This window comes from Anopheles coluzzii, chromosome 3 (assembly GCF_943734685.1).
Source record: "Anopheles coluzzii chromosome 3, AcolN3, whole genome shotgun sequence".
Lineage (NCBI taxonomy): Eukaryota > Metazoa > Arthropoda > Insecta > Diptera > Culicidae > Anopheles > Anopheles coluzzii.
In genome coordinates this window covers 60,433,661-60,449,524 of record NC_064671.1, presented here as the reverse complement: position 1 = coordinate 60,449,524, position 15,864 = coordinate 60,433,661, and the positions used below count along the sequence as shown (strand labels likewise).

Genomic DNA, 15,864 nt, shown 5'->3' with positions numbered 1-15,864 from the left:
AAAGAGGGTGTGGTGGACAGAACGCCCCCCTCCCTTAAAGCCCACCTCCCGGTGTGTTCTTTGTCCGCAATGGGAGTCCTTTTTTCTGAGTCTTCTTCTACGGTTGCTGTTATTGGAATGCAAGCCGGCGCATCTGATAACGACTTGCTTCGAAGTCACATTCTGTACGCACTCCTACTCGCACAGCAAGACGAACGACTTTTCCAATAAACGAGACTTTAGAATGCTACCTATTTCTACCAGCGTAGTAGCAGCAGTCTCTTGCAGACGTTTAGACGTTTTTTTATGAGCGGATAAGAGGGGATGTCGCAGGGACGCAACCAAGCGAAGAAAACGCTCTTCCTTAAGCTTACGCTTCCTGCACAGTGGGAGACGGTTCCCAATGGACATGTTACACTAAGCAATGCAAAGCAAGGTTTGATGTAATACGTACAACGTTGTGTTGGTTGCAAACGTTTGAGCTGAATGGTTTTGGGAATGTTTACGTAGGTAACAGTTCACAATGGTAATTTAAAATATAAAATATGAAACACATTAAAGTCCAAAATGTTCATTAATTTAAACTGCATCACGATTTTCTTACTGCCTTCGTTACTACCGCTTAACAAGATTGTCGGCTGGGTAGTGCATGAAAGGCGCAAAGCGGTTTGCATTCGTACTGGTACCGTTTTGCATGTCTGGTCAATGTGACTTGCCTTGACTGCATCCAGTACCGGTTGTCGAGCGGAACGGTTGATGCATCTGTATCGGTTTTAATAGACGATTGTTAGGGGTTATTTTGCATGTACAGTGCGGAGCACCCTTTAGGAAAAAATGGGTTGTTTGTCAGGCTATGGCGAACAAAGTATATCGCATGAGCAAAAGTAAGATTTCAGCTACACTTGCTGTAAGCATGTTTTTGAAACAAAACATCTTGGTATATTCGAAAACACTTTTTGTGTCTGTTCGTCTGTTGCATCGTCAACAGCATAGCTGGTATGTATTCCTTTTTCTCTTAACAGATCACTGTTTCCGGAAGAAGGAGTGGATTGAGAAAAAACAGGAAACGGATGCTTTTAGCAATGTACAGGATGGTATAGCTTTTTTTTAAGGTGTTTACCTCCGAGGAGATGGAGAGTGTATGGAAGAGTATTGATTTCTTCCATTAAATACAGACAGGCACAGCTGTATTGAGCTTTAAATGTTGTTAGAAACGTAAATTGAAAGAAGCAGTGAGTGTATATAATAATAACAGTAATGGGAAGTCTATATTTTTGAAATATTTTTACTTTACTATCCTTATCACATGAGCACGAGACTTATGGAAAAAAAACTGTTAAATTAAGTTTTTCGGACTGTAGACACGTGCAACACAAAATACACGCCCAAATATTAATAACTTCTATCAAGATAAACAAAAAAGTTTCTTTGCAATTGGAAGAGTTCAAAGTCAGCCTTCAGTATTTCCGCCCGCCACTTTCCAGCTCACAGTGGAAATGATTTCTCACCATACGCTGGATGGAAGTAAAAAAAAACAAACATCAACGATGAATCGAACACATTGCTGCATAAATTACATCGTTTGCTTAAAAATATGTTTGCTTTATGTTAATGAACGAAATGCCGCTACGGAATGGATGTTCTTCCAGGCGGGAAAGATGTTTCTTCTGTAGCACATTGGATGCTATTTGTTTTTCCCTGTATTTTTTTTATACAGTCCCAATAGCTCTCAGCTTTTTCCTGCTCTTGTATAATTTTGCTCCCATCCATGTCACCGCATTCGCTGCTAGGAAGAACGCAAGTTTATCGGCAGGCCCCGTAAACCACACAACTGGTAGCGTTTGCCCTTTAGCCGGGTGAAAGGCTGCGAAAGCCACGCGGATAAGAAGCATACATAATTTTCTGCCACGTTTCACCGTTTTGTTTGTGTGGCGTCCGATGAGGGTGTGAAAAAGTTCGGGAAACCTGCGTTCCGCTGTGTCAAACGACGGGACGAAGCGCACATTTTCTCGCTGTGTAACTTGTAGCTGTGTTGTATGCTGCTGATGCCACTGCTGCTGCTGCTGCTGCTGCTGAAGGGGTTGCGGGTTGAATGGATGCTTTTTTACACCTCGTCACTTGCCATCAAACAAGTGATGAAGCACCTCCGGCTTTCGTGGTTAGATCACAGGAAAATGAACCAGAGGTATCGATACAGTTGAATTGCAGGTGAAAAAAAACTGTAATGAATATGCCTGGATCGGATGACAAAATGATAATTCATTGGAAGGTAAATAAACATGGAGTCTTGCATTTATTTTACGTCTCGTCAGTAAGCTCAAAACGAATTTAATTCAAAGTTTGCTTTATGAAAAATAAAAATAGGAGACATTTTTATGCACTCTGTCACATGATCTTTTGCGAAAAATAGAGTTAGAGACTTTGTTATTTTTATTAATTAAATTATTAAATTGAGCGCATATTCTAAAATGTATTAATAATGTACTTGAACTAGCAACAATGCACAGAAATAACTAAAATGTAGCAACTCGTGCTTGAATTTGTACTTGATTGAGAGATAGCTGGATATATTTATTTATATATTTATTTAGATGTTTACTGTTACCTTATGTTTAAGCATGTTAGTCAACTCATGCCATTCATCTTCTTTTTCTTCTTTTTGACTCAACAACCGTTGTCGGTCAAGGCCTGCCTGTACCACTACGACGATTGTTCGAGTTGACGACTGTACCACGAGACCGGCTCCATGCCATTCATACTCATATAAAAAACGATTTAAAATAATTGTTAATCCCCAATATGATCCTGATGTGTCAATATTTATGACAATCTAAATTCTTATACAAACTTTTCACTCCAGCACACCCTATCCGTCATCCGAAACTTCTTTTTCATCCAATTGTTATAGCGGGAAGGAAACACCAACCAAACAGCTCGGCACACAGGTGACTCAAGCTCACCTAGCCGTGCGCCATACCCCATAAGAGGGATACCGTGGTTAATGTAAAAATAACACACATTCAATGCTACTTCTAGCGCACAGCAACATGGCCGTATCGGAAACCCGTGCAATGAGCACATCGTTCCCCCGGCTATCGATGCATCCGTTGCTTGTTACAACAATGTCGGCCTGTTGTCGGCTGTTGCTGCTGTACGGCTGATGGGAAGAGATAGAGCAATATGATAGGAAAAAAGTGTCAGCAACGTGCAACGTAGCTGCGGGAAAGGATCATCGGGTATCGGGTGTTGGGTATTTGGTTTGGGTTGGGTTACCAGGGCACGAGTTTTGTTTTTTTTTGTTGTATCTACTGTTTCTGTCTCCTATTTCCGTCCGACGGTTATATCGCTGACATTGTTTCACTGCTTACCAAGAAACCGTCCTCGAGGACAATCGCAAGGGTGGATGCACTCATCAAGCAACCGCACCGGAAATGCATATCCGTTCGAATAGCCTTGAAAGGTGTTACTAATGGTTCGATTCATCGTTGATCGATTTAAAACGTAATTGGCAATTAGGCTGAAATGATTATTCACGGAAGCTGTAAATGAACGTGAGCAGAATAAAATAAGCGGGTTTTAAGGAATCGTGGGACGAAGACGACAAAAACTACAGTTTTCACATTGTTGGAGTAAAGTATTTGTATATGCAACATAATGTTAGGTTAGTGTTGTGTTTAGTGTCACTGGGGTTCCTATTTTTGTTGAGTTGTACGTGTGTATATGGTTAGCTATATTAATCACCAATATAATAAGTAATAAATGCTTTAAACAGTGAAGGTGGAGAAAATATAATCATTCATTTTAAGTAATGATGAACAATTTGAATTGTTCAATTAAAATTTGTTTCTCATCTATCTGAAATATTTTACTCACAATAAATGTGGAGAAATCAAATAAAACTGACAATGGGGTCCTTTCCGTTTTAAGTTCGTAGGCTGAAATTTCAGCCTGTCAGCTGTTTTCATTGTATAGTAGTTTTCGAGCAGCTATCTAAGTGGGTATAATATACAGGTGGGCTTATCCCCAGGTGTATGAATTTAGAGGGCTGATTTGTATGACTTCTGCTTTTTAATGAAGATTTTAAGAGTGTTTTGTGTATTCGTCAAGCCTCCAGTCAAGCCTCCGTCCGTCAAGCCTCCTCTGTTCAACTTGTTTGAACAAAAAAATTCACCCACCCTGTCGAAAAGTGATATTCAAACTTGGTTTTAAAAAACATTCTATGAGACCACCTGGACTACATACACTTCGATTCCAGATTCCATCACCAGGTCTCTTTAATGCACCTTGGGATAAATGTAAACACCACCTTGTTTTGCCATTTTCGAATCTAATTCTAGCTTTGAGGCTAGAATAATCTAGACTGAAAATTGCAGGCTAGTTTTATGTGTGGTTTTGTATGGAGTGTTTGCATGATTTCAGCCTCCAACTGTCAAACTCGATACAAAAAACTGACTAGAATCGTGAAGGGCCCCATATTCAGCTATTTGAAAACAAGTGTTTCCTTAGAGGTAAAGATCATTACTCATGTAACACATTACCGTGGTCTATTTTAAAACAGGAAAACCGTCACTTGAAATACTGATATTTTACTCTATAATATGAATGAAATTAATGAAGCGATTAGCCAGTGAATCATATATTTACAAGTATCGCAACAAATTAACTCAACTCTCCCTTCACTATGGTACAAACCAAGTGCAATCAACCAGAAACGCAAAACACATCCTTATCAGCTTGTTGTTACTTTGTAAGGGTGGTTACATATGGCTACTGCATCTGCAATTGTAAATGCAGCTTGTAATCTGTTGCGTTGTGTCGATATGATCAGTAAGTCATTATACGCAGAATAGTGCAGTAGCAGATTCAGCTCTACTATGTGGAATGATTGTGTGAAACTTTTGGCTGTTGTGGGACTCCTTTTCCCATTGTGTATTTTAGTAAATTGCAACGGCAAGAGACTTAATTTTGCTTGATTCAAATATTACTGCGAAGTAATAGTGTTTTGTTCTCTTCAGATTCCGAAGATGTCTCGTTGGAATACGAAACAACTCCAACGTTTGATGTGGTGATAGCGGAGGGGAAAAAACTCAAACTCAAGGTGCATGACTACGGACATCGACCCTTGTGCAATCCAGTATGGTACTTCAATGGTCGGCCGGTTTCAAAGTCGCGTTGCATTCCCAGCTATGGTGAGCTGGTTTGTCCCTCGGTAAAACGTGAAGATGCTGGACGATATGATCTATGGGGAGGAGATGGTAGTCGGCATAGTCAGGCGCGTTTGATATTCTCCGCTAATGTGCAAGTCACGAGAGCTGTTGAACGGGATCTGCCGGAGGAACGCATAGCAAAGGTACAAGATGAGCCACCACCATTTTTTGAACGAAAAAATCGTGTAGAGAACGATTGTTTCTGTTCGGGAGTGACCGAACGTTGTCGGATGGCCCTTGATCTGTACCGAATGAGAGTAAGGCTACATCAAAAATGTCAAGCTATGTTAGGGTTATTTACAGAGCTCCTGATTTTATTCACTTTTTATCATGTAGAAAACATACGATCTGTCAAACTTGACTGCAGTAAGGCTGGGCGGTGAATCATCCGGTGCCAAATATATCCGTATTCCGTTATCAGTTTTGCTTGGTAACCTGATCACAGCTTACGGAGGCTATATGCGTTTTCCTGTTACTGAAGAATGCTATACTGATCGCAGCAAACCGTGTGTGGTCATGGTCGACAAGCGAAACATGCATCGAGCGGTTGGATATTTTCTGCCAACATCACACGACCAGCGACAAGTGCAGGTGCTTCTGAAGGAGTCGAACTGGAAACTCTTACCAGCGATTGATGAGCTAAGTGATCGAGATTCAGGTGATGAGCTGACCAAGTTCATCTTTATGTCTACACTAAGCAACATCCACTCGGTTTACATCCGTGGAAGGTACCGGACGCGCAGCGAGGAAAATATACTTTCCATTGATATGGCTTCATCGTATGATGAAGGGTTGGGTACAGTGACTACTGTCGAGGAGTGTGACTGTCATCCAGGCTACGGTGGATTGTCCTGTGAGCGGTGTGAGAAAGGATACCTTCGAACGTACGACTCAATCAGTCCGGAGGGGATTTGCCTAAGCATTCCCGAGCTTTGGGAACTGCACAAAAAAATCTATCGACAGAATTGATCGAGCACAACAGTAATTATGCTGTAAAATAAGAATGGTACCCATCAAACATTCGCGTGTTTAAAATTTAATAAAGGCTTTATAAAACAATTATTGCTAAGGCAGCCTCCTCGGGTCGATCGCTCAATTGAACTGTTCAGTTTATTAGTCTCTCTCTTATCTTTCATACTGTTTGAAGTAAATATAAATTATATTCTTCAATGTGATTTTTGTTGGCAAAATATTAAGATTGACTTTATTAAAATGGTGGGTTATGCATATGAAAAGCATACTGCATTCTTTGACTATTTATTCTTAAGTTACAAACAATATTGAAAATAATAAACATTTATTTCCCTCTCCTACCATTTTCTTAGCACAAATTAGGCCTTTATGAGGACGTTGATTTTGAATTTTTGTTTTTATTGTTGCGTTATAGTATGCATTCGTTGTATTCCGCTTTAGTTGGTCTACATATATTTGAAGATTATTTTGTGAGATGTCATCAGAAAACATTTTCACGTTTGCTGTTATCCGATCATTTAACGAGACTTTACTAAACTAAACTTGCTCATATAGAATCGATCCTACTTCAACGATAGAAACACCCTTGTGTTTAAAATCAGATTGGAGGTGTTAGAAATAGAGCACGTTGAAATGGTAATGACTCAGTTAACTATAATTTTCCAGCATGCTCGGTCCCTTGCAGTTTCCTATGCATGTAGACACCGAATCTCCAACAGGTCTTACTTCACTTGATCTAGTCATCTAGTGTAGAGGTCGCTGTAATCGCTTACGCTTGAACTGGCGGTCGCAGTCAAACAAACATCTCTTGTTGGATGCATGCGTGCATTCCCTAGTACCGAATCCTGATGCCTAGTTACATTCCTCAATTAATCTTGCAAAGGATAGTAGGACCTAACTATACAATTGGAAATGTCTGTTGAACAGAGATATGCATAGGAACTCGGAGCCAAACGGTCATACGGTTATTTAAATTGTTTGTAAAAATACATATCAAAAACAGCTTTTACTATTCGAAACGCATTAAATATAGGGCTACACCATATTCTATATTCCTATTTTTCCCCTGTTTTGAGAAATTAACAACAGCACTCTTTCTTTCGCTCGCAGTAAATTATTATTAATAAAAACAAGCGTTTTTTAAGCTATCTTTAAGTTAGAATTTTATTGAGAGACGCTAAAAAATCCGTCATTTGTCTCGGGCTAAAGCGAAAGAGTAAACTTTCTTCTCTCCCGTAGCCCCGATCGTGAGCCTTCGGGAGTACTCGGCCCGATCAGTGTTGGACGTTGTCCACACTAAGCATTTACCGCGTCGCCCTCTGTAGGCAATTACAGGGAACAACACCTTCTGCGCGAATCGGTTGTTAATAATTATTAACACTTTATAAATAAATAAATTACACAATTAAAAGATTGCTCAAACAATGCGTCATAAAAAAAGGAATCTTTAGTGACTGTTTTAAAAATAGTTGACAAAAATAAAGGATGTAATTGGGTATTGCCACATACATTAGGTTCTTCTGCATTAGAAAGTAGTGTCATGGAATCATGTTGGTACCAGTGAAACTGTGTTCTTTTATTCTGTAGGGACGGACATGAGACAGAAAAATGAATAGTTCTGTTCTGGGCTGGATTATGGGCAACCTATACGACCTAGCCGGTCTCGTAGTACAGTCGTTAACTCGTACGACTTAACAATATGCCCGTCATGGGTTCAATCCCCAAATAGACCGTGCCGCCATACGTAGGACTGACTATCCTGCTATGGGGGGAAATCATTTAGTCACTGAAAGCCAAGCCCACAAGAGGGTACAGGCAGGCCTTGACCGACAACGGTTGTTGAGCCAACGAAGAAAGAAAGAAGAAAACGACCTTTTGGACAATTTTTACTAAAACATATGTTTGTTCAGGCTTAGGCATGGAAGCCCTCCCAATTGACATTTTCGAGCACAAATAATCGGAAATTTGAGCAAATTCCGTTAAACTGGATCCTTAAACTTCCCTTAAACTGCACCAGTTTAAGGGAATTTAGAAAAAGGCCTTTAAAATCAACTGTGATGCGGCTTTTTCGTTGTTTTCTTCTAGATTCGCTCGAAAATGATGTTTCCTATCGTTTTAGTTGGTCAGGTAGCCATTTTATACTTGAATAATATTAATTTTTTATAAAATAACGTCAGACAAAATTAGCTTTTGTTTTTCATCAAAAATCTAAGCTATGTGTGTAAAATGAGCTCGACGGCATCGTCAATCGATAGAAGCAAGTCTAATTTACGAACTCACCAAATTTTAGCGCGTTCAACACACTTGATCACACACAAATCCACAATTTCAGGCGTATCGAGTACTAATCGAGCAGATATGGGAAAACAATTTCGAGCAAATGTCACTTGGGCTGTCAGTTGATTCGTGTTTAACGAAACGCGAAGATCATTCGTTGAGTTCGGAGGTTTCGGGCACGATCGATTAGTTTATAAGTATAAGTGGATTTCGTGAAATAAACTATCTTCTAATTGTGCAATAAGAGAAATAACACCCGGTAAATATAAAACTCTAGAAAAACTTACACCGAAACGCGAAAAAACATTATCCGAAATCGTAAGATTAAACAATGTTTTAATATGTTATTCAATTTCATTTGTCCGGTTTTAAACATTATGCCCGGGATTGGTATTGTTGAATAATAAATAAAATAATGAAACAGGTTTTAGAACCTTTAACAATTCATTTAATTTTATAATTTAAAAGTTGTATCTTATAAGAAGACACATGAATTACAAGAAGAAATATTTACATTAGCTCATTACACATTTGAACTGCTGCCTAACGAATTCTTCCAATCATTTATTTCAAATACATCAGTGATGCACAAAATTTGAAGTTATTTTTGGTTAGAAATAGAGAAAGTTAATTTAACAAAAAAAAAACTGAAACAATTGTATCACCGGCTCTTCCATCAGCTCTGCAATATCCATGTTACAATAACAAATAACAAATGTTAGAAATGCAGCGTAAGTAATCAGAAGTGCCTTAAATTAAGAACACATTGGTGGCCTAACGTTCTACCTACAAGTGGGCTAGTAATCAAGCTATGATTAACTTGGACGGGTTTAAAAAAAGCTCTTAAACTGTGCCTTCCCAATTTAGCCCCTGAAAGCCCCTGAAAGAGATTCAAGTGTCTGGCGTTGTACGCAGTCATGATTTGCTTTGTGCAGCAAGTAGTACAATTTGCAAACCATTCTCCATCAAATCAACATTACATTCAGTGAGTCGTGCTTCGTTTTTACTTCCCCGCTGGGATGGAAAATTGCTCCACTCAGAAGTACCGCAGTAATCTATATCCTTTCACGCGCGTCTGTATACTTAGAGCTTCGTGAGCCACTTCATCTCCCAACGCATACACCGCTGGGTGTCTTCTTATTTAAGAGTGTGAAGAGTGACACTGATAATGACGATCCTCGTTCCTTTTGTCGTGCAAAGGAAGTGTTTACTTTTCCATACCATTTGTGGATATAGCAGTGCATTGAAGCGGTACATTTATTGTGCATAATGTGTGAATGACGGAGTATCTTGCGTTCTTGTCATCGGAGAACTGCATCCAGATTGGATGTAAGTGGTGTACGTATTCGTGGAACTGGTTATAGCCCGCTTAAAGCAAAATGGCATGATGTGTTATCTGTTGGAAATCCCGCAACGATATGTATGTGTATGGGATGCTTAAATAGGAATGTGTCGCCACGGCATGTAAAACTAATAATCTAATATATTAATTCAAGGCGTTTTTACACGTTTTTAATGAGGTGTTGATGTATGTTCATGGTGGTAGGAAGCATGCATTAGAAAATAATTCTATATCACAGTTCAGAAATAGAAATTCAGGCATTATTATTTTAAAAGAGTTTTCTCAAATCAACAGTAAACTGATAATAAAATAATGTTAACTGGTGAAAAGTCTTAACTTCCTGATTTTATGGAAACCGTTTTACCAGTATTCCCGCCAAATATTTCAAACATCAAAAATCTAATGCTTCGTTCAATGCTTGCGATTTCTTATTTGATTTCTCATATAATAATCGTTTTTAATAATAATCTTAAAATTATTTGAATGTATTTTTAAAGTACAGATTAATATTTATTGTCCGTGGTTAATAGTTTAGTTTAATAGAAATTTGTGACATGACGATGACCAAAAATTTCAAGTATAACAAATAATCATTGTTTTAAATGAAGTTTACATTTGCTCAAATAAAATTTCATAATTTTGGAACTAATGGCACATGTTTAGTTGCATGTATTACGGTGTGGAGTCCACATTTCACCTTCTCCATACAGCTTCGCACCGTATGCATAGGAACTGTAGAACGTATGCAGAGCAATCCAAATCATACTAAATGATTGAGGCTAACGTTTTTACCGCTTTATCGCAAGGTTCAGACATTACACATTACCTGTTGTAAACGCGACCCACTTAAAATACTCAGTTGCTGTTTATGAACGTGCGTATTAGCATACTCAGTAAATAAAAGATTAAGGTTTTTATAATAGGTGTAGTATAATCAACGAGTAGCCATATTCAAATGTATTGAATTATAATGGATAGATCTGTAGATTGCATCTCGTTTAAAATAATCAATACAGTGAATTTGCTCCTCCATATTCATAGAGTACGTTCTTATAAATAGTCACCTTCAGCCCTTGGTAATTCTAACAATTCTAGTTCCACTAAAATACCAATAATTAAGATTGAAAGGTTTAAAAATAACTACAAACTCAGCGGTCCAGTAGCGTTTCCTGAGCCGGATGGTAGGAATTGAAACGGTACTCTTGACCCACCACCCACTTCCCCAAACAGACACACGCACACACCGTAATTGGCAAAGTAGAGCAACACATCTACTCAAGCATCATGGCTCGAGACTCGGAAGTAGTCACATTACTAATGAAGTGATTTGTAGCGAGCGTGCATACAGATCGCGATGCTTCCGTTTCATTTAACGTGGTTTTTCCCTTTCGATTACTTTGTCCCGGTACTTTTCTCTTTTCCTCACACTCTCTCTCTCTCTCTCTCTCTCTCTCTCTCTCTCTCTTCTTGTTGTAAAGATTTCCAATACTTGCCAGTCGATTTGCCAGCACTACTGCCGACTGTGGAAGTAATAAGGGGGGCTTAAAAGGGGGCGGTGAGAGCATGGAATGGAATTCCATCGCACAACAATACCGCGAATCGAATGCAAACAAAACATTAGCAGACGGCCGCTGAACATGGATTCGTTTTCGGTCAGCGTTCGATTGGAACGTAGGGGGATGGGCCAGATTCGTTTTCCCGGATTCCTTGTTTCGCGCGTGTTATTCCCTTCTGGGGGAGCAGAGTACATGTGAACCGCTCCGATGCATATTCATGTTGGCGAGGATTCATAAATAAACATTCGGCCTCAAACATTGTGTGTGTGCTGGTTGGTTACATAATTTCCGATATTTTCGTGTTCACCGGTTGCTGCACCCTTTAGACCATGCCCATCTTACACCTTCGACGGTGCACAGCAGCTAACGGACGCTTTGAGTACACTGTTTGCCGAAGTGGTGATGTTGGTTCGCAACCTGCACCCGATTGCAACAAGCGCGTGAATTGGTGAATATGCGGCGAACGTTGCCGGTTGGCGTTGTTTAAAGTTCGCGACTGAGGTGACCTAATTTGAATTTCCTTGCAAATTTTCCTCCAGCCAGCCGTTCCAAGTATCGGCCAAAATAACGAAGCTAAACGAATGCGAAATCGAAAAGGAGAAAGGAAGCAACTGTAAGCAATTTAGAATATTTCATTTCCGTCGAATAAGCACCGCCATTTCCGCCATTTGCATATGCTGCGTTTTGTTTCGTGAAATTTTAAGAAACTTTTCCCAGAATAATCCACATGCACGAGCCAGGCTCTGATGATTCTAAGAACGGTCAAACACCTGTGCATATAACGTTGAAAAATCATGTTCGTGGAAGACTTTTACCAAATCATTTCCGCTTACATGTGAGAGTAAAACCAACTAAGCATTTGGAATTTCCGTTCCGTGAATTAATTCTATAACAAAATATCAAATCATGCAATCTCTTATTATGCAATTGTATACTTAACTTATATACTAGTTTCATTCTAGGCTTTCATTTCAGGTTGAAAAAATATAGTTTGTCAAAACCTTTCTTCATTCTACTTTCCTAATCATGTATCTTTCCTTATCACTGCTTTCTTGTAATTCTTGTCTTATGTTCTTTAAGTGTTAATTAAAGATTTTTATTAATTTAGACAAATAATTTTGTTAGTCTTTAGTTAGACAATCAAGATAGGAAACTTTATCAAAATGAATTATTTAACATTTTTTTTGTTAACGATAATGAAAAAGATGTTTGAAGCAGAAAAATAAAATAAAATATTCAGGAATATTTTACATGAAATCTTGAAGACTTAAACTGAAATGACAAGCATACGTTTACCTATTTACAGGGCATGGAATAAGGATATTAATCTAAGAATATAGATAGCATATACTCGTCTGCAAGTAATAACAGTACATACTTGGGTGGCCCCGTGGTACAGTCGTCAACTCGAACGACCTAATAAAATGAATAAGAACTGACTATCTGGTTACATGAATAAGTTTCAAAAGCATATACAAACAAAGCTTTTAAGTTTCGAAAGCTATACCTTCTGCGTAAATAAAGCAGCATGTTGCATCTTCTAGTGACCAAAAGGGTTCACATTTAGATGGTTAGATATAAACAATACTTGGATACTCATTTAAAGAGTGAGAAACGTGAATGTGTTGAGGACTTTCAACATAAAATAATATAATCAAAATGGGTTAAAAAATAGACAATATTATCCAAAAACTTTTTATTTCTGCTAGATTGCGCATCCTTTAAAATACTTTCTAATCCTGAACTACAGGTAAACAACAGTATGGAACAGAAAATACTAACAATATTGGGTAAAATGAATCTGCCGCTTATACAAACTGCATTTTTGTGACGTGGAATTTACCAGCAATGGGATACAAAGTAATTCAAACAAAAATGACGTTCAGACAAGTGTTTAAAAGAAGAAAAAAGCATAATAAACAAAAATGAATCATTAACTTGTTACATTATTCCATAAGAAGTAGATACATGGTAAAATAGCAAAAAAGGATTTGTTTCATACAATTCTCTGGTATTTTATAGATTTACGTAAAAGAAACAAAAAACAAACAAATCGCATCTAACGAATAATGTAAGATGGCAAAAACGCATTTTCAAACTGTTATATTGTTGCTTCCTAATCAAAACAACAGTATAACATGGCTGGGCAACGGGATAAAGCAGAGAGCGTTACACTAAAGGAGATAGAACAAGCTGAGATGAAATTGGGAGAGAATAGGCACTAGATTTCAGTGATTCAGGACAAGCTGCATGTGTGTACGGAACGTCGATGAGATAGGGTGCGTGTACTTTCACAGGTGCAGTGATGCGTGAAAAAATTGTATCAAAATAAGTGTAATGTGGGTTTTGTTTGAAGATATTGTGCGCGTTGGACGGCTAATTCTATTAATACATTTGAAGCTACAATTATACAGTGCCTTAGGAGTCGTATCATGCGAAGTAAATCATTGTGTTTTAAAGATGTGTCAGGGATTGTTATTGGCAAATACAATCAAAGGTTATAGCAGAGCAGGTGGCCCCTTGGACCAGTGAGTGAAACCTAGTAACTTCTCTCTTTGCTCAATTCTCACAACCCATGAAAAGGGGAAACAGGACAGCTCTCTCATTGGAACCTTTTTTGACGTCAGGCAAAAACCCGGCGAAGTACTAGAATTTTCTCCCAGTAGCTTGCCACATTGGTTGTTGTCCATTTTTCCCCTATTAAGCTTTGCTCAACTGAATCGTCACTCGTGTTTCTGGTGATGCTGATACGACTCGAGCAAAAGCTTTCACGTTCGTACGTTCGGCTGTTAAAAAGCTCACACAATTCTGGGCTGCGGGAGAGATTTTTGGTTCGGTTTTTTTGGAGAGAACCTTCACCAGGGACACGGGGCCTCGGCTTTGTCTGGCGTGGGACAAACCGAAAGACAGAGAGCGAGCAGAAGCAAAAGGACACGACGGTTTTAATGGATCGGTTGCGGCTCCCGATGGGTAGTTAGAAGTTCGTACCCGTTCGTGGAGTGTGCGTGTCCGTTCAGCAGGAAGGCTCGACCCACGGTAGTGCCGTTCGTTTGCGTATCGCGTTGCGTGCATGTTTTAAGAGCGTAAAATAAATCGCCTTTTCCCAGTGAATCAGAGTGTTTCGAAGCTGTGAGTAAGCGATTACAATTGTGTGATTACGTCTAATAAATATGTTAAGTGTAGTACAATAATCTTCTAATCAATTGACGATTAGATATGAGTTTTCGATCAACTTAAGGATTTTCCCAAAGCAATCGGAGTATTGCAAAGTGTGCTCGTGAAGGTTGCCAAAAACCGCACCTAAAACGGGTGTCCACTCCGTGGGCGAGTCGGTTTTGTGGAGAGTTGCTCCACGTGCGCCCATGACGTAGGATTATTTTCTTTCGCAAAACGGCAAATTATTACCGAATAATATGGGGAGTAGAAGGATTTCGGCGGAACCTGCGGTCGTAAAGCCGGTGCTGAGATGAAAGTTTTTCGTGTTGTGTGTGCGTGCAATATTAATAGAAAATGACATGCGTTTTTTTTAGTTGTTTACTAGCAAAATGTGGAACTTTTGTTTGTTTGTGAAACGCCTTTTGTCAAAACGGTAAGCTGCTTGTGTTGGTAATGCAGTGTTTGTTGTTGTATATAAGAGAAGAAACGACTAAACAGAAGAAGAAAAAACTGTAAAAAGCTTAACAAACAACTGTGGCATTCTTGGAATTATCTAGCTCGGAGAAAACTTTTGTAAACAAAAAAGTTAAATTGTTTTCTTTAATGCGTCGATACTTTTTGCTCTAGCTGCTAAGTGAAGTAAGCAGAAACAAAACGAATTCAGCTCGGAATAGAACAAAGCAGAAGAAAGTAGAAGAAACAAAAATAAATACATGTATGTGTGCAAAGGTTAATCCGTCGCTCTAAAACAAAACAGCAGCACCGGAGGGTGCTCACGGAAGCGGAAATGAGGCTTTTCCGTCGCCGTTGTGTCCTGTGCGTTATCTGCGGTGGATCGTTTGTGAACGTGTTTCGGTTTCGTTTGGTGACCTTCGCAAAAAAAAAAGAAAAATGAAAAGAAAAGAAAAGAAAACCATCAATCCGAAGCAAATGTTACGTCGCACACAAGATATAACTGTGATGGCACAGGAGCAAAGAAAACGAGCCATGCTGTCTTACATTGCCCAACAGTTGCGGTCATCGTGTACGGTGTCTTTAACAGGATTTAGGTGACGACGCATTTCCGTTGTTCACACACGAAGGATAGAACAGCACCAACAAAAAGCGAAGAATATGACGATAATTTGCTGGCGGATGTGAATGGAACACACATATGTGAGACTGTTTCCGTTCGCCAGTTTATGTGAAATACTTTGATGAATACGTGCGTGTGTGTGTGAAAGAAAAAAAAAAGAAAACTTCACAAAAATGATAGAAAAAAGCCAAAATTATAACCGACCAGTAGAAGAAAATGTGCACGTGGCAACAACGATCTCTGTTTGTAGCAAACAGATGCGATAAAAATCATCATTCGTCTCACAGTTCAACTCGACAG

General features: G+C 38.9%; 1 protein-coding gene across 1 annotated transcript; it reads left to right on the top strand.

Moving 5' to 3' along the window:
• Window positions 1–4,787: 4,787 nt before the first annotated feature.
• LOC120959110 (basement membrane-specific heparan sulfate proteoglycan core protein-like) lies at window positions 4,788–6,282 on the top strand. Its single transcript, XM_040382278.2, has 3 exons — window positions 4,788–4,929; window positions 4,995–5,443; window positions 5,523–6,282. The coding sequence occupies exons 1-3, from the start codon at window positions 4,854–4,856 to the stop codon at window positions 6,153–6,155; spliced, it is 1,158 nt and encodes a 385-aa protein (XP_040238212.1). The 5' UTR covers window positions 4,788–4,853; the 3' UTR covers window positions 6,156–6,282.
• The last annotated feature ends 9,582 nt before the right edge of the window (window positions 6,283–15,864 follow it).

Bases quoted from the DNA above. Each gene is read 5' to 3' on its own strand.
- LOC120959110 (XM_040382278.2), top strand. From the start codon at position 4,854: ATGTGGAATGATTGTGTGAAACTTTTGGCTGTTGTGGGACTCCTTTTC. The intron at 4,930-4,994 runs GCAAGAGACTTA...TGTTCTCTTCAG, and splicing joins TATTTTAGTAAATTGCAACG to ATTCCGAAGATGTCTCGTTG. The intron at 5,444-5,522 runs GTAAGGCTACAT...TTTATCATGTAG, and splicing joins TTGATCTGTACCGAATGAGA to AAAACATACGATCTGTCAAA.